The sequence below is a fragment of the Vipera berus genome (assembly GCF_964194415.1).
Source record: "Vipera berus genome assembly, chromosome: W".
In the NCBI taxonomy this organism is placed as follows: Eukaryota; Metazoa; Chordata; class Lepidosauria; order Squamata; family Viperidae; genus Vipera; species Vipera berus.
Genome location: NC_138210.1, coordinates 40,158,286 through 40,177,303, shown reverse-complemented (window position 1 = coordinate 40,177,303; position 19,018 = coordinate 40,158,286). Strand labels below are relative to the sequence as shown.

The 19,018-nt window shown below is 46.3% G+C and overlaps 1 protein-coding gene across 7 annotated transcripts in view; it reads right to left on the bottom strand.

The window, feature by feature from the left end:
- LOC308676214 (catenin beta-1-like) overlaps positions 1-19,018 on the bottom strand; it is a 53,928-nt gene that overhangs the window by 16,970 nt on the left and 17,940 nt on the right. For all 7 annotated transcript variants that reach the window (XM_081342002.1, XM_081342005.1, XM_081342004.1 and 4 more), the window contains exons 2-8: positions 9,341-9,399; positions 8,161-8,388; positions 7,830-8,083; positions 7,434-7,672; positions 6,798-6,999; positions 3,521-3,665; positions 1,182-1,285 (exon numbers count right to left, since the gene is read on the bottom strand). In XM_081342002.1, the coding sequence (XP_081198128.1) occupies positions 1,182-1,285; positions 3,521-3,665; positions 6,798-6,999; positions 7,434-7,672; positions 7,830-8,083; positions 8,161-8,388; positions 9,341-9,353 (1,185 nt within the window). In that variant the 5' untranslated portion in view covers positions 9,354-9,399. The remainder of the gene's footprint in view (positions 1-1,181; positions 1,286-3,520; positions 3,666-6,797; positions 7,000-7,433; positions 7,673-7,829; positions 8,084-8,160; positions 8,389-9,340; positions 9,400-19,018) is intronic.

Genomic DNA, 19,018 nt, shown 5'->3' with positions numbered 1-19,018 from the left:
TTGTTTCTCATGATCCTATTCACTTCAAATTTATCAGCTGGTTTATAATGCTTCTCACTTAAGAAAAAAAGATACTGCGTGAGTAATGGACCATAAATTACTAAATATTTAGTAGTTACCACAAGGTAAAAGGTAAAGGTAAAGGTTCCCCCGCACATGCGTGCTATTTGTTTCCGACTCTAGGGGCCGGTGCTCATCTCCGTTTCAAAGCCGAAGAGCCAGCACTTGTCCGAGGACGTCTCCGTAGTCATGTGGCTGGCATGACTAGATGTCAAAGGTGCATGGAACGCTGTTACCTTCTCACCGTAGTGGTCCCTATTTTTCTACTTGCATTTTTTACGTGCTTTCGAACTGCTAGGTTGGCAGAAGCTGGGACAAGTAACAGGCGCTCACTCTGTTACACGGCACTCGGGATTTGACCCGCCAGACTGCCGACCATTTGATTGACAAGCTCAGCGTCTTAACCCACTGAGCCACCGCGTCCCTACCACAAAGTACCCTATATTAATTTAGCATCTTTATACACTAGTCTCAATGGTACAATGTGGGTGTAGTTCTGATATGTTATAACTGTGTGGCTTGAACCCAAAAATATTCCTTATTCATACCTAAGCATTTTTGTTTCTTGCAATTTAAATCAAATTAATAAAATTATCATGTGCATCAGGGGTCCCCAACCCCCGGGCATGGCCCACTACTGTGCCATGAGCTGTTCGAAACCGGGCTGTGGAAGTGCGAGCAGCAGGTAAATGCATGTGCACGTGTTCCATTTGTACGAGTGGCGGGTGCGTGTGCCTGCTGCTCATGCAAATGGAGCTGTGCACACATGTGGACACTTGCCAGCAACTCATGCGGAAGCATCCCCTCTCCCCCTGCCAGTCCACAAAGCCAGAAAGGTTGGGGAACTCTGATATGCATGTTAATTAACACACAGTCAGGAAAAAACATAAGGCCTAAGATTATAATGAAAAACCTGACTTAGCATTCTGTCTAAATTCTACCTTCAAGTTGTCCCCCTATGACCTATCCACTATTTCAAATGATTTTTTTTTAAAAAATCCTCACTTCAGTTTTGAGCAATACTAGGCTAACAGTATCAGTATCAACTCAATATAATAATTTTCTAACAGAGACCAGTTTATAGTGGAATATTAATCATTTTTCAAGTTCTCACTCCTTACCTGCTTAGTTGCAGCATCTGAGAGATTTCTTAGAGTCCAGAGACAATTCTGAACAAGACGTTGGCTCGGATCTGTAAGATGGAGTCCCAAAGCTTGCATTCCACCTAAAGATCAATTAGGATTTACTATCATTTATCTTTATCTCAGTTTCTCATTATGGAGAAAACAATTGCAAGGACATTTATTTACATCCCTGTAGACTGGTTTCAAGTAGCTACAGCGAGGGAAAAAAGTATTTGATCCCCTGCTGATTTTGTGTATTTGCCCACTGACAAAGAAATGATCAGTCTATAATTTTAATGGTAGGTTTATTTTAACAGTGAGAGACAGAATAACAACAAAAAAATCCAGAAAAATGCATTTCAAAAAAGTTATAAATTGATTTGCATTTTAAGGAGTGAAACAAGCATTTGATCCCCTATCAATCAGCAAGATTTCTGGCTCCCAGGTGTCTTTTAAACAGGTAACGAGCTGAGATTAGGAGCATTCTCTTAAAGGGAGTCAGATTCCAAACTTTCCACCATGGCCAAGTCCAAAGAGCTGTCCAAGGATGTCAGGGACAAGATTGTAGACCTACACAAGGCTGGAATGGGCTACAAGACTATCGCCAAGCAGCTTGGTGAGAAGGTGACAACAGTTGGTGCAATTATTCACAAATGGAAGAAACACAAAATAAGTGTCAATCTCCCTCGGTCTGGGGCTCCATGCAAGATCTCACCTCATGGAGTTTCAATGATCATGAGAACAGTGAGGAATCAGCCCAGAGCTACATGGGAGGATCTTGTCAATTATCTCAAGGCAGCTGGGACCATAGTCACCAAGAAAACTACTGGTAACACATTATGCCGTGAAGGACTGAAATCCTGCAACACCCGCAAGGTCCCCCTGCTCAAGCAAGCACATGTACAGGCCCGTCTGAAGTTTACCAATGAACATCTGAATGATTGAGAGGAGAACTGGGTGAAAGTGTTGTGGTCAGATGAGACCAAAATCGAACTCTTTGGCATCAACTCAACTCGCCGTGTTTGTAGGAGGAATGCTGCCTATGACCCCAAGAACACCATCCCCACCATCAAACATGGAGGTGGAAACCTTATGTTTTGGGAGTGTTTTTCTGCTAAGGGGACAGGACAACTTCACCACATCAAAGGGACAATGGACGGGGGTATGTACTGTCAAATCTTGGGTCAGAAACTCCTTCCCTCAGCCAGGGCATTGAAATGGGTCGTGGATGGATGGGTATTCCAGCATGGCAATGACCCAAAACACACAGCCAAGGCAACAAAGGGGTGACTCAGGAAGAAGCACATTAAGGTCCTGGAGTGGCCTAGCCAGTCTCCAGACCTTAATCCCATAGAAAATCTATGGAGGAAGCTGAAGGTTCGAGCTGCCAAACGTCAGCCTCAAAACCTTAATGACTTGGAGAGGATCTGCAAAGTGGAGTGGGACAAAATCCCTCCTGAGATGTGTGCAAACCTGGTGGCCAAGTACAAGAAACATCTGACCTCTGTGATTGTCAACAAGGGTTTTGCCACCAAGTACTAAGTCATGTTTTGTGAAGGGGTCAAATACTTATTTCACTCATTAAAATGCCAATCAATTTATAATTTTTTTGTAATGTGTTTTCCTTGATTTTTTTGTTGTTAGTCTGTCTCTCACTGTTAAAATAAACCTACCATTAAAATTGCAGTACTGGCTGATCATTTCTTTGTCAGTGGGCAAACGTACAAAATCAGGAGATCAAATAATTTTTCCCTCAGTGTATAATGAAACTAAAGTATACCAGCTATACAATACACAGGGAATCGTGTACAGCAATTCTAAGTCTCAGATCTATTTTGATTCACAATTCCCTATGTATACATGCAATAAATCGCCAACATAAGACATGTACTTCTAACTGTAACACATTCCATGGTTGACAAAGTACCAAGGCCATTAATGGGACCATGGTATACAGTAGTTATGAGATAAATAAATAGAGTGATGTATTATGGGACCTAATCTATCCAAAAGCCCAAGTATTTGGGCATATCAAAATTGCTAAAAATGTTAAAAACAAAAACTGCAATAGTAGCACCAAAAACCTATTATAAACATGTTAACAGCCACTGCTAACATTTCCACTTTTGTTATCAATAGTTTTTGGTTTACTTAGCTTTTAACACTTTTGTCAAAAATAATACCTCTCGTTATTGATGCATTCCACCCAGTTTAGAACAACTTATATGGATGTTCATTTTATTACCTGCCCCCACCCCCCCAAAGGAAATTTAAGTAATTTTGGCCTGAATGCAAAACAGAAGCAATCCTAATTCCATGAAAAATGAAGCACTTACCAGCTTCAACAATTGCTGGTTTGTTACTAGAGCAGACTGATAGCACTTTCAGCACTCTACTTGTGGTCCACAATAATTTCTCATAGGTATAAGTCCTCATTATATTTACTAGAGCCTGGGGTCCACCACTTGCCAAAATAATTAGCTGCCAAACAAAAAAGTATTTACTAATTATATTGACAATAGGCTAATCGGGACAATTTTTAAAGATGTAATTGTAATCTCTTCAGTCTGACACTATTGTGTCATGCTGTCAGCTCATTTGTACATACGAAAGTAGAAAACTACATATTCTCCTGGAATGTCAGAAGAGTGGTATATAAGGAGACCATCTAAGGGTTGACAGTGGAGTTTCCTAGGCTTATGGTCCAGGGGGACTTCAATCTGACATAACTGGCTTTGGCCTTGGAAGCAGCCTGGGAGTTCATGGCTGCCATGGGTCTATCTCTGGCCCAACACACACTGGATATGATCTTCATGTCAGAGTAATGGCAACGTGATCTGGTAGGGGATCTGTCGTTATCCCACTGTCATGGTCAGATCACGCCCTGGTGTCCACGAGATTCTCCTATGTCTCCCTTTTCTTTAGGCAAGAAAAACCAAATGCACAGGTACAGTATAGGTGGTACCTCGCTCAATAGTAGTAAATGTAAGAGGGATCTCGGAGTCCTAGTGGACAACCACTAAATATGAGCCAGCAGTGTGCTGCAGCTGCCAAAAAAGCCAATAAAGTTCTAGGCTGCATTAACAGAGGGATAGAATCAAGATCACGTGAAGTCTTAATACCACTTTACAATGCCTTGGTAAGGCCACACTTGGAATACTGCATCGAGTTTTGGTCACCACAATATAAAAAAGATGTTGAGACTCTAGAAAGAGTGCAGAGAAGCGCAACAAAAATGATCAGGGCCAAGGCGTTGACAGGCTCATGCCTGTGTGGCCTCTCTTGACCCATTGCTCCTGACACTCCCCATGGTTCATGGAGGAGCTATGGGTTCTGAAAAGGGCAGACACACCTAGAGAGGCGGTGCAGGAAAATGGGGGGTGAATCTGACTGAACAAGACTTAGGTCCGCTATTAAAGCCTACCTCATGGTGGTAAGAGCCGCAAAACACGGTTATTTCTCTGCTTGTGTTTGCACAGTATCACTTGATGGCTCTGTTCAAGCTCAACCTTCAGGGCCATGCAAAGGAATTTGCAGATCACCTGATGGACAAAGTCGCTTGGCTTTGTTCCCAGTTAGAACCCATGCATGGCGCAGGTCCATTAGAGATGCCTAGGGAAAGGTCTTACCCAGTTATCTGGGAACAGTTTGAGCCTGTTAGACATGATGAAGTGGACAGGGTCCTTGATGCTGTCACAGTGCAACCACGTTAATTAATTTCCTGTCCCTCCTGGCTGATGACAGCTTTTAGGATGCTGCCTGCCAGGTAGGTTCAGACAGTGATAAATTCTTCACTGCAGGAGGGGACATTTCCAGGACCTTTTAAGGAAGACTTGGTTCATCTCCTCCTCAAAAAAACATCTCTTGATCCCACCGGACTAGACAATTTCCATCCAATCTCTCAGGTGGTTGCATGGCACCTTCAGAGGGTCCTGCATGAAATGGATTATCTGGATGACCCCTTCCAGTCAGATTTCAGGCTCAGTTATGGGACAAAAACAGCACTTCTCAATGATCTCTAGCAAGAGCAGGATGGGGGTGGTGCATCCATTCTTGCTCTCCTTGACCTCTTAGTGGCCTTCAATACCATTAACCATGGTATCCTTTTGGACCAGCTGTGGGATTTGGGGCTGTATGGCACAGTTTTGCACTGGTTTGGCTCCTTGGAGTGAGAGGTCCAGTCCATGGCTGCTCCTTTGTGGTGTGTCACAGGGCTCAGAACTCTCTCCATTCCTTTTTAATATCTGTATGAAGCCACTGGGTGAGATCATCCACCACAGGATGAGGTACCATCAGTATGCTGCTGATGATGATACTCTAATTTACATCTCCATCCCAAGAGACCCAAGTGATGCTGTCGCTACCCTCTTGTGATGTCTGGAAGCTGTGAGGGGGACAACAGGCTTCAGCTGAACCCTGGTAAGACCTAGTGTCTTTGGGTGCGTGGAGCTTCACTATCCACGACTTTAACATCTTTTGTTCTGGATGGGGTTGCATTCACCCAAACAGATCCTGTGCACAATTTGGGGTTCTCCTGGACTTGAGACTCCTGCTCAAAGAGCAGGTGGCAATCATGGCTAGGAGAGCCTTTGCACAACTTCATGTTGTGTGCCAGTTGCATCCTTTCCTGGATTGTGAGTTTCTATGCTCAGTCACTCAGGTCCTGGTCATCTCATGCTTGGACTACTGCAAGGTGCTCTACATGGGGCTACCCTTGAAGAGTATCTGGAAGCTACAGCTGGTGTAGAACGCAGCTGCAAGGACAATTCTTGACACCCCTAAGGTGGCCCATGTTACATCACTGTTCCATGAGCTGCACTGGTTCAGTTTTCTTCCAGGTCCAATTCAAGGTATTAGTTATCACCTTTAAAACCCTTCATGGCATGGGCCCAGGTTATCTGAAGAAACATCTCACCCCAATGGGATTGGCCCGCCCCACTTGTGCCGGCAGAAGGGGCATGGTGCAAACCCTGTTGGTCAAGGAATTTTAGCTGGCGGGGTCCAAAAGAAGAGCCTTTTCTGCCATGGTGCCCGCCCTCTGGACCATCATTGTCCTCCCCCCCCCCCCCGAGGTAAGATCTGCATCCATCTTTTTGGCCTTTTGAAAGGGCCTGAAGACCTGACTGTGCCAACTGGTTTGGGGCCCCAAAGGAGGCATGTCATTCTGGTTAATGAATAAGACCCCACCTCCTTCCTGTGCGCATCTTGCTCCCTTAATTTAATACCTCTATTTATTGTTTTAATATTTTATACTGGTGTTTTTATTGTTTGATTGTAAACCACCTAGTCACCTCGGCAAGATGGGCAGCATAATATGAAGTCAGACCATGGCCAATCTCCCAATATTGAGAATACTGATGATAATAACCTTTCAGAGCAATGATTTTCTAATCCTACTTAGTAATACTGTATATGTATGAACCTGGGATCATCTGCATGTGAAACATGTGTTTTATTACTGACCTACCAACCCTCAAGGACTATTCCTGAGTCCAAATAATATATGCAAAAGTAGAAAAAGAGGTTAGCTTACTAACATTTTACATGTGTTACACTAAGGTTAATTGCCCAACTTACTATTTGTTCACTGCATAGTAATATGTCAAGCATTACCTTGCTTTCTTGATTACCATATGCAAGAATCTGAAGACAATCTGTTGTAATGGCCAGAAACTTAACATTTGTCTTGTTCAGCAAGGCAACCATTTTTTGTAGACCTCCAGCTAGACGGACAGCCATTTTGGCACCTTCCTGATGCAACAGAAGATTGTGCAGAGTAGTAATAGCATAGAAAAGTACAGAATCCACTGGTGAACTATAAAGAAAAGCTCAAATTAACAAATATACTGTCCAAGACCAACAAATACTACATATTTTATTCATAACATTTTAGAACCACCCATCTCTCACACAAAGGGACTCTGGCCAGTGTACAATAAAATATTAAAAATATTAAGAAGTATATAAACTTTAAAAGATGCAAGTGATGTTAAAAGTTAGTTAAAAAGTGGGGGGAAGGTTTTCAGGGTGTTAACCAGCCCCATGGCTGTGCAGCCCCTTTCCAGAAGGCCAGAAGAGTGGGGACTGCCATACCTCTGGGGAGAGAGAGTTCCATAGGGCAGGGACAATGACAAAGAAGCCTCTCTTCCTGGACCCTGCCAGTCAAATTCTTTGACTGACGGAGTCCACAACATACCTTCTTGCCTGACCAGGTGGGACATAGATACATCAAATCAATTATTTACATACCCAAGCATTTTAACCAGAGCAGGAATACCTCCTGACTTGAAGATTGCCAGCAAGCCTTCACGATGATGAGACAGGTTATGTAGTGTACCTGCAGTACAACGGGCTGTTTCTACATCATCTGTATTCTGCATAGTACGCACAATGGCAGAAACCATTTGAGGAGAACGCATGATAGCATGACGAGAGGCTTCTTTTTTGGACAACTGATGGACCATAATTGATGCCTTGTTCACCACAACCTAATGAGTGCATTGAAATTCAAAATTTTCAAAATCCAAAACTGAGACCATTAAGTGAGATGGTATCAATAGACACATTTTTATGTGATCAGGAGACTCTCAATCTTATTCTTCTTAAAGATCACAGTAAATGTAAGCTGAATTAACATGCACATACCTGGTCCTCATCATTTAACAATTTGGTCAATTCTGGGATGGCACGAGTTGCAAGCTCTGCATCATCTTGGTAGTTTATCAAATTAACCACAGCATGTTTTAACATCTGGGAAGGTTCAGCAAGTCGTTGTACATTTGTTGGATGCACAGCATCAAACTGTGTTGATGGGATTTGCATGCCCTCATCCAACGTTTCAGGGAACATAGCAGCACGCACTCTTTGTGCTCGGGTCATAGCATATTGTCCCTCAGTATCTGGAATAGGAGTAAGCACTTTTTCATCTAGCTGATATACAGTTGAGTGATTAATACAATCACAAAATTCTACTTACCAGCAACCTGTTCCTGAGTGAAAGACTGAGAGAATCCCTGTTCCCATTCGTATAGAACGTGGGTGGTATCAACATCTTCCTCTTCTGGGGTTCCCTTGCCACTCAGAGAGGGAGCTGTTGTTGTGGCACCAGAGTGGATACCGGAATCCAGGTATGACTGTTGCTGCCAGTGACTGACAGCTGCTTTTCTATCGGACTCAATTGCCATATCCAACTCCATTAAATCAGCTGTTGGCAATAGAGCGGTTAAAAAGAAGCTTGCTAAGGTAATAGGCAATATTTGGCAAAATTTTATTCGAGTTTTAATTTTGAGACACATATTGCATGCTAGATATATAAATTTTCTTTTAAGATCTAGTGGAAAAGGTCTTCTGTGGCTTAACAGAAGTGTAACATATTACCTTAAAAGAACTTTTTTGATAAATTATGGACTTTCCTTTCAGGGTACAGAAGAGAGATACATTGCACTAAGATGTTTGAGGTGATGGCTAAAGGGATGAAAACAAAGCCAATGGGAAGATGGGGGAAGTGGGCTAGTGGGATACATTGTGCTATGAATTGTACAGGGGAAGAGGAGGTGATCAACATCAGCCTTTGCCCTGTTTGCCCTATCCAGATATTATTTTGTTCAAAATAAGGAACACAGAGTTCCTGATTTCAGTTCTGCTAAAGCTGGGGTGTCAAACTGCCGGCCCATGGGCCGGATGCATCATGCTAAAAACGCGCCCACCCCATTGCCGGCAATGGGAAAAAAGTCACGATACATCGCAACCCGTCACGTGACGTTGCGAGTTTCACACCCCCATGTGCTAAACCATGGCTTATCTGAAATAATTTGGCATAACCTGTGGAACTTTATGGTATATTTCAGATTCAAGACAATTTTTTCCCATTTCAAGCACATAGCTATGTTTTACTATTTTTTTTAATGAGTTGTTTAAAATTCTACTTAATCATAACTTGTGGCAAATGTCTGACCATCTCTGCAACTGTACAGAGACCACAATTCATGTGTTCAACATTAAACATTAAAATCAAGTTATGTTAAAACTAGCAGAATTTTAGATTTATTTTCTTACATACATTTAATTTCTTACTATTTTTAAGAGAAGAAAATTGGCTACTTTCAATATTGATCACAATTTAAACTTTGTATGAACTTGATTATACCAATCCATACCTTGAGTTGCCATGTTTCTTGGTGTACTCCCAGAACTGTTGTCTGCTACACTTCAGACCCTAAAGCAGAGAGACAGAAATGTAATTTATTTATTTATTTATTTATTTTTGGGACTTATATGCCGCCCTATCTCCCGAAGGACTCAGGGCGGCTAACAACAATAAAAACAACAATACAAAAGTTAAAAGAAATTAAATAAACAGCCCCAATAAATAAGTTAAACTAAACAATTAAAAATTAAAAAACATTTCAAAAAACCCTGCCGTCAGTCCAGGTCAGCCTGATGAAAAAGGAAAGTTTTAAGGCCGCGGTGAAAGGACCGGAGATCCGGGGCCATCCGGAGCTCAAGGGGGAGTTGGTTCCACAGGGCTGGCGCTCCCACAGAGAAGGCCCTCCCCCTGGGGGTTGCCAGCCGACATTGTCTAGCCAACGGCACCCTGAGGAGGCCCTCTCTGTGTGAGCGCACTGGGCGATGGGAAGTCGTTCCCGGCAGCAGACAGTCCTGCAAATATCCCGGGCCTAGGCCATGTAGGGCTTTAAAGGTAAGTACCAGCACCTTAAATCTCACCCGGAAGACAACCGGTAACCAATGCAGCTCACGCAGGAGGGGTGTAATATGGGAGTATCGGGATGCTCCCATCACTACCCGCACGGCCGCATTCTGCACCAGCTGGAGCCTCCGGGTGGTCTTCAAGGGCAGCCCCATGTAGAGAGCATTGCAGTAATCTATCCGGGAGGTAACGAGTGCATGAGTGACCGTACGTAGGGCATCTCGGTCCAGATAGGGGCGCAACTGGCGCACCAGGCGAACCTGGGCAAATGCTCCCCTGGCCACGACTCCAATATGATCTTCAAAACTGAGTCGTGAGTCCAGGAGGACGCCTAAATTGCGTGCCCTATCAACGGGAGGCAACATCTCTCCTTCCATAACCAAAGATGGAACCTCTTGGACAAGTCGAGATGCCGGTACGTAAAGCCACTCAGTCTTGGCCGGGTTGAGCTGGAGCCTGTTCTTCCCCATCCAAATCCATACCGCTTCCAGGCAACGGGACATCACATCGAGGGCATCGCTGGGTTGGTTCGGGGTGGAGATGAAAAGCTGGGTATCATCAGCATATTGATGATACCTCACCCCGAAACCACGGATGATCTTACCCAGCGGCTTCATATAGATGTTGAACAGGAGGGGCGAGAGTACCGACCCAAGGCACCCCACAACTAAGGGGCCTAGGGGTTGACCTCTGCCCTCCTGCCAACACCGTCTGCGAACGGCCCGAGAGGTAGGAGAACCACCGTAAAACGGTGCCTCCCACTCCCAACCCCTCAAGACGTCGCAGCAAGATACCATGGTCGATGGTATCAAAAGCCGCTGAGAGGTCTAATAGGACCAGGACAGAGGAATAACCCGTCTCGGGCCCACCAGAGATCATCCACCAGCGCGACCAATGCCATCTCCGTGCTGTACCCGGGCCTGAAACCCGATTGGTATGGATCCAGATACTCAGTTTCCTCCAGGACCAAAGGGAGCTGCCGTGCCACCACGTTCTCAACAACCTTCGCAAGGAAGCGAAGGTTGGAGACAGGATGAAAGTTATTTAAAATAGCTGGATCCAAGGCAGGTTTCTTGAGGAGGGGCCTTGCCACCGCCTCTTTCAAGGCGGCAGGGAAGCACCCCTCACTCAAGGAAGCATTAATAACTGCCAGGAGCCAGCCTCGTGTAACCTCCCGAGCCGCATAAACCAGCCAGGAGGGACACGGGTCCAACAAACACGTGGCGGCACTTAATTTCCCCATGATCCTGTCCACTTCATCCGGAGTCACAGGATCAAACTCTTCCCAAATATTATCGGCCAAACCCATCGCTTCCCCCTCGTCAGATACTGCCCAGTCGGAGTCCAAGCCAGCCCGAATCTGCGCGATTTTATCCACCAGATACTCACTAAACTCCTCGGCCCGTCCCTGCAAGGGGTCCTCTCCCGTCCCCTGATTTAAAAGGGAACGGGTCACCCTAAACAGGGCGGCCAGGCGGTTATCTGCGGATGCAATGAGGGTGGCGAAGTGAGCACGCTTCGCTACCTCCATTGCCACAAGATAAGATCTAGAAAAGGATCTTAACTGTGTTCGGTCAGACTCGGACCGACTGGATCTCCAAATGCTCTCTAGGCCCCTTCTCCGGCGTTTCATCTCCCGCAGGTCCACGGAGAACCAAGGAGCGAGCCGGGATCGGCGCCAGGTCAGAGGCCGCAAAGGCACAACACGGTCGAGAGCCTCCGAAGCAGCCCGTTGCCAGGCGTCAACTAAGGTCTCGACCGGGCTGTGGGAAAGGGAGGAAGGAATAAGTCCAAGCGCCGTCTGGAATCTATGTGGGTCCATCAGGCGCCTGGGGCGGAACCACCTGGTCGGTTCCGCCTCCCAGCAGTGGGGAGTGGCATGACGGAGGCCCAACTGCAGGAGATAATGGTCTGTCCATGAAAGGGGTTGAGATGTTGGAGTAACCCCACCCAGACCATTAAGCCACTGCCCAGTTATTAAAAATAAGGTCAGGCGTGTTTTCCCCCTCGTGAGTCGGACCCTGAATAATCTGGGTCAGGTCCATGGCTATCATGGAAGCCATGAACTCTCGGGCCACCCCCGACGCGCCACCCAGGGAAGGTAGGTTAAAATCTCTCAGAACCATAAGCCTGGGAACCCCGAGAGAGCATTGAGTAGCCCGGGCAGGGCCGTTGCCACGCAGCTGGGAGAAAGGTACGTGAGCAACAGACCCAACTGGCCCCCAGGACCCCACCTCAGGAGAAGGGACTCACATCCGCCAATCTGCGGGGCAGTGGTCTCCCGCGGACAAAGGGCCTCCTTAATAACAACTGCCACCCCCCCGCCCCTACCCTGAGCCCGAGGCTGGTGAAGAACACAGAAACCTGGTGGGCATAGCTCAATCAAAGGGACCCCTCCCTCCGGGCCCAATCAGGTTTCAGTAATGCATGCCAGGTCTGCGCCTTCCTCCTCAATCAAATCCCGGATGAGGGGAGCTTTATTCACCACAGACCTGGCATTCAAATAAACCAGCCTGAGCTCAGGTACCTGTCCTCCCCCACCCCCGGAAAAGCAGGATGAAGCCAGAGGGTCGGAGCGTGCCACCGCTCGAAGATAGCGGGGGCGTGATCCCAAGTTTCGATATGGCCCTCTGTTCATCCATCTGCCGCCATTCCCAATCACCGTGGGGAACCCCATCCCCTCAGGCCCCAAGACCCCCCCCACCGCCGCGACCATCTACCAACCTGGACTGAGAAAGATCCAGCAAAATCCCCCCATCTTTCTACTGGAACTTACATCCCTCCCCCCTCCCTAACCCATTAAAAAGTTTACATAAAAAATCCCTAAGCCTCCTTTTTGTGCCATGCCACCTCTCGGGATCCCAGGATCCCTCATTAAGGAACCAGCGGCACAATTAAGACAACTTAGTTTTAGGTTTAAAAGATTTTAAAACTAAATCTAAATCTCTTTGTGTTCATAAAACCAGATAAACATTTACTAAAAAGAACAGCATAATTTATTTAGAGGAAGATTTCCTAAACTTTCTGTGCCAAAGACCCCTTTAAGAATCAGGTGAAACCCATGAAGGCCTTTAAGGAAAAATGTATGTAAACACATAAAATAAAACAGATTATTTTAAAGGAAACAACTGTACTCAAATACAAATACCAAAATATTAAAAATTAATTTAAATAATTTTAGATATATTGAACTTAACAATTAGTTTTGAAATCTAGAGATCATAAATTGCTTTGTAGCCTACATTCACTATTGAATGAAACCTAAATCTTAGTCAGAGGTTAGTAAAAATAAAATTGTAATTTTTTTTCCTATCCAAGTCTCCAACACCACTGAAATTTATGGACTTCAGGTTAAGAATCCAATTTAGAGGCTACCAGAGAAACAAAGCTAGTAGCTGGGACAAAGTTAAAAGCCATTTGGGGAGTTTCCGCTCTAGAGATCTCATACAGAAGCAGTGGACCTTGGCTGGCTGCTATATTTAAACTGTTCCTCAAGGTAAGATTATTTTGCTTCCTTACAAAGGAAACCAAACCCAAATACTGTACATGCTGTGATACAGCTTATTGCTCAGTGAAATGGGATAAGGGCAATATAGGTATCAGCAGCAGGGCTGTTTCCTTTATAGTTAAGACAGGCCAACCAAAAGAACTCCTGGTTCAAAAAAGTTGATACCGGAAGAGTCAGAACTGCAGTTAAAAACACTACTTCAACAGTAATGTTTGGTGTAGTGGTTAAGCTGCTGACCTACAAACCAGGAGACTATGAGATCTAGTTCCACCTTAAGCATGAAAGCCAGATGGGTGACTGTGGGCCACTTTCTCTCAGCCCAACTTGCCTCACAGGGTTGCTGTTGTGGGGAAAACAGGAGGAAGGAGTATTATATTTGTTTGCTGCCTTGAATTATTATTAAGTAATAGAGGTAGGATAAAAATCTAATAAATAAATATTGCTATAAGATCTGAGTTTTTATCAACTAAGCTTCCTGCATATTCCTTTCTATGAAGCTTGATAAAATGCTGGCATGTCTATTATGATACAAACTTTGGTGGCTAAGATCAATACTGTAGTAAACAGGAAAATTAATAAGCAATCATCATAAGATGACTAGGCTTGGGTTGTATAGCTACAGATATACCTTTATCTTTTGGAAACAAAGTTTTCCCAGTTTTCCCTCTGTAAATTAGCTAAGCCTTGAAAAGGTTTAGGAGAGGTTTGTTAAATTGCTTGCTATTACATTTCCAAAAGTAAAACGTATATCATACTTTAGCTGTATTTTGGTGAGCGTTACTGGCACTGTAGTAATTATGCAATAGTAATGCATAATGCATTCTTAATTCTTAATAATTAAAAACTTTCAATGTTGGAGCACCCACAACTTCTGAAGGCAAGCTGTTCCACTGGCTAACTGTCCTATCAGGAAATTTCTCCTTAGTTCTAGGCTGCTTCTCTCCTTGATTAGTTTTCATCCATTGCTTTTTGTACTGCCTTCAGGAAATCAGGATTTCAAGAGACAATGAGCAGCTTGGTAAGAGAGATGAGTTAGGAACTCAAGTGGTGTTTCCATCTGTACTCCCAAAAAAAGGTCACCATCCAATGAGGGAACGAACAAAGGATTTTAGAAATGAAACACTCTATTAAGGGTTGGTACCACCTGTTCTGTACCAGCCTGCTACCGGCCCTGCAGAAAAGGCAACCCCTTTACAAATGGCAAGAGGCTGGAATTACGTCTGCCAAATTTATTACTACAAAAAACAAACAAGACACGAACCAAGATACAGGAGCTTTGAAACACTATCTGAGCGGTTGCTTTCAGCAAACCAGCCCTCCCCACATATTCCCTTTATAAAGAGTTCAGGGCGTGGCCTCTCTCTGCCTCCTTCCGAGAAGCCCCACAGCCTTCCTCTGTTTACTCCTACTTGACTGCCTCCTGCCTCGGGCGTCCTTGAACAGGGCCAGCTGTGGGTCATCTTCATCCACACTGTCAGGCTCACACAGCTGGGTCTCCATGGTGACCAAGTGGGAGGGGCCTGCCTGAGGGCTATCATCAGCAAGATCTTCAACCCCCTCAGCAAGGTCTTCAACACCCCCCTCCTCCTCTGAGTCGTCCGACCCAACTGCCGAACCCACAGGCTGACCCTGAATCACAACACCACCAAGAGAAATTCTGATTCCTACATCATGGTCTGCATTACCTACATGAAGCGTTACTGGCAAGGGATGGGCTGCACCTCACAACTGGAAAGAATGCGTTCAGAAAATGACTGACTATAATTATCAGAGGGGCCTTAAACTAAAATTGAGGATGGGGGAACGATGATCAATATTTAGCATCTTTAGGACCTAATTCCAAGCATAAACCCCAAGACAAGGAGAAACTTTTGTGAGAAGGGTGAGAGAGAGAGGGAGAGGCTTTTCTGAGATGGGTGAGAAACAGGGAAAGGCTTTTGTGAGATGGGTGAGAAAGAGAGAGGGAGAGGCTTTTATGAGAAGGTTAAGAGAGAGGCTTTTGTGAGAATGGTGAGGAACATAGGGACAGTCTTCTGTGAGAGAAGGGTGAGAGAGAGTTGAGAGGCTTTTGTGAGAAGGTGAGGAAGAGAGAGGCAGGCTTTTGTGAGAAGGGTAAGAAAGATAGAGGGAGAGGCTTTTGTTACAGAAGGGTGATAAACAGGGAGACGCTTTTGTGAGAAGTGTGAGGAAGACAGAGGGAGAGGCTTTTGTGAGAAGGGGAGGAAGAGAGGGAAGAAGCTTCTATGAGAAGGGTGAAAAAGAGAGGGAGAGGCTTTTGTGAGAAGGGTGAGGGAGAGAGGGAGAAGCTTTTGTGAAAGAAGGGTGAAAGAGAGGGAGAGGCTTTTGTGAGAAAGGTGAGGGAGAGTCTTCTGTGAGGGGTAAGAGAGAGAGAGAGAGAGAGAGTGGCTTTTGTGAGAAGGGTGAGAGAGGGAGAGGCTTTTGTGAGAAGGATTAGAAAGAGAGAGGGGCTTCTGTGAGAAGGGTGAGAAAGAGAGGGAGAGGATTTCATAAGGAAGAGAGAGATAGGGAATGGTTTTTTTGAGAAGCGTGAGGAAGAGAGGGAGAGGCTTTTGTGAAAAAGGGTGAGGAAGAGAGAGAGGCTCTTGTGAGAAGGGTGAGAGGGACAGGTTTTTGTGAGAATGGTAAGAGTGAGAGCGACTTTTGTGAGATGGGTGTGAAAGAGAGCTTTTTTTAGAATGGAGAGGAAGAGGCTCTTGTGAGAAGGGTGAGAGAGTGAGTGGTTTGTGTGAGAAGTGTAAGGAAGAGAGATGCTTTTGTGAGAAGGGTGAGAAAGAGGGAGAGTCTTATGTGAGAAGGGTAAGAGAGGGAGTGCCTTTTGTGAGAAGAGTGAGAAACAGGGAGAGGCTTTTGTTAGGAAGAGAGAGATAGGGAGTGGTTTTTTGAGAAGTGTGAGGAAGAGAGAGACTTTTGTGAGAAAGTTTAGAAAGAGAGGGAAAGTCTTCTGTGAGAAGCGTGAGAAGAGAGAAAGGCTCTTATTTAATTTAATTTAATTTATTAATATTTGTATACCGCCCTTCTCCCGAAGGACTCAGGGCGGTGTACAGGGCAAGAATAAAACACAAAGCTACAAAAATTAAAAAGTAATTAAATACATGCCCAACAATAAATACATTAATAAAACCCCAATAAAGTGATAGTAAAAACCCCACCAATCCCCCCTCAGGCCAGGCCGGCTTGTTCGAACAGGTATGTTTTCAGATCGCGGCGAAAGGAGCGAAGATCGGGCGCCGTCCAGAGCTCAACCGGTAACTGGTTCCATAGCTCCGGGGCACCCACAGAGAAAGACCTCCCCCTGGGGGCCACCAATCTACATTCTCTGACCGGTGGCACCCTGAGGAGGCCCTCTCTGTGGGAACGCACAGGGCGGAGGGAAGTTGACGCCGGCAGCAGGTGTTCCCTGAGGTACTCCGGACCCCTGCCATGTAGGGCTTTAAACACCATGACTAGTACCTTGAATCTCACCCGGAAGACAACTGGCAACCAATGCAGCTCACGGAGCAGAGGTGTAACATGGGAGTATCGGGAAACTCCCAACACAACTCTCGCGGCTGCATTCTGTGCCAGTTGGAGCTTCCGGGTGGTCCTCAAGGGCAGCCCCATGTAGAGAGCGTTGCAGTAGTCTAGTCGAGAGGTCACGAGCGCGTGAGTGACTGTGCATAGATCATCCCGGCTTAGATAGGGCCGCAACTGGCGCACCAGGCGAACCTGGGCGAAAGCCCCCCTAGTCACAGCTCCTATGTGGTCTTCCAGAGTGAGCCGTGAATCCAGGAGGACTCCCAAGTTGCGAGCCCTATCTACGGGGGGTAATAATTCGCCCCCCATAGAAAGAGATGGAATATCCGAATAAACCCGGGATGAAGGTATGCAAAGCCACTCGGTCTTGTCGGGGTTGAGTTGAAGTCTGTTCCTCCCCATCCAGACCCGAACCGCCTCCAGGCAACGGGACATCACGGTGAGGGCATCACTGGGGTGGTTTGGGGTCGAAAAGAAAAGCTGGGTATCATCAGCATACTGATGATACCCAACTCCAAAACCACGAATGATCTCACCCAGCGGTTTCATATAGATGTTGAACAGGAGAGGCGAGAGGACCGACCCCTGAGGAACTCCACAAATGAGAGACCTCGCGGTCGACCTCTGCCCTCCTGCCAACACCGACTGCGAGCGTCCCTGGAGATAGGAGGAGAACCACTGTAAAACCGTGCCTCCCACTCCCAATCCCCTAAGACGCCGCAGCAAGATACCATGGTCGATGGTATCGAAAGCCGCTGAGAGGTCTAATAGGACCAGAACAGAGGAATGCCCCCTGTCCCGGGCCCTCCAGAGATCATTCACCAGCGCGACCAATGCCGTCTCCGTGCTGTACCCGGGCCTGAAACCCGATTGGTACGGGTCTAGATAATCCGCTTCATCCAGGACCAGAGGGAGCTGATGTGCCACCACACTCTCAACAACCTTCGCAAGAAAGCGAAGGTTGGAGACAGGACGAAAGTTGTTCAATACAGCTGGGTCCAAGGCAGGCTTCTTGAGGAGAGGCCTCACCACCGCCTCTTTCAAGACGGCGGGGAAGCTACCCTCACTCAAAGAAGCCGATATAACTGCCTGGAACCAGCTGCGTGTCCTCTCCCGGGCTGCATAGACCAGCCAGGAAGGGCACGGGTCCAATAAACATGTGGTGGTGCTCAGCCTCCCCATGATCCTGTCCACTTCCTCCGGAGTCACAGAATCAAACTCCTCCCAGGTGATATCGACAAGACCACCCGTGTCCTGCTCGACAGACTCTGCCCAGTCAGAGTCCAGACCGATCCGAATCCGAGCGATTTTGTCCGACAGATGCTGGTTAAACTCCTCGGCACGACCCTGCAAGGGATCCTCCATCACCTCCTGATTCAGGAGGGAGCGAGTCACCCTAAACAGGGCGGCCGGGCGATTATCTGCGGACGCGATAAGGGTGGCGAAGTGGTTAGACCTCGCCTCCCTTATCGCAGCGAGATAAGACCTAGTGTAGGTTCTTAGTCGCAATCGATCGGATTCGGATCGGCTGGATCTCCAACCGCTCTCTAGGCCCCGTCTCCGACGCTTCATCTCCCGGAGCTCCACGGAGAACCATGGGGCTCGACGGGATCTGCACCGGGTCAGGGGCCGCAGGGGTACAACTCGGTCAAGAGCCTCAGTGGCCGCCCTTTCCCAGGCTTCCACTAAGGCGTCTGCCGAGCTGTGAGCAAGGGAGGCAGGTGGGGACCCCAGCGCCGCCTGGAACCTCTTATGAGAAGGGTGAGGGAGAGTCTAGTATGAGAAGGGTCAGAGAGAGACAGAGTGGCTTTTGTGAGAAGGCTGAGAAATAGAGAGGCTTTTGTGAGAAGGGTGAGGAAGAGAGAAGAGGCTTTTGTGAGAAGGGTGAGGGAGAGAGGAAAAGTCTTATATGAGAAGCGTAAGAGAGAGAAAGGGATTGGCTTTTGTAAGAAGGCTGAGAAATAGAGTCTTTTGTGAGAATGGTGAGGAAGAGAGACGGAGAGGCTTTTGTGAGAACAGTGAGAAAGAGGGAGAGGCTTTTTGAGATGTGTGAGGAAGAGATAGGGATTGGTTTTTGTGAGAAAG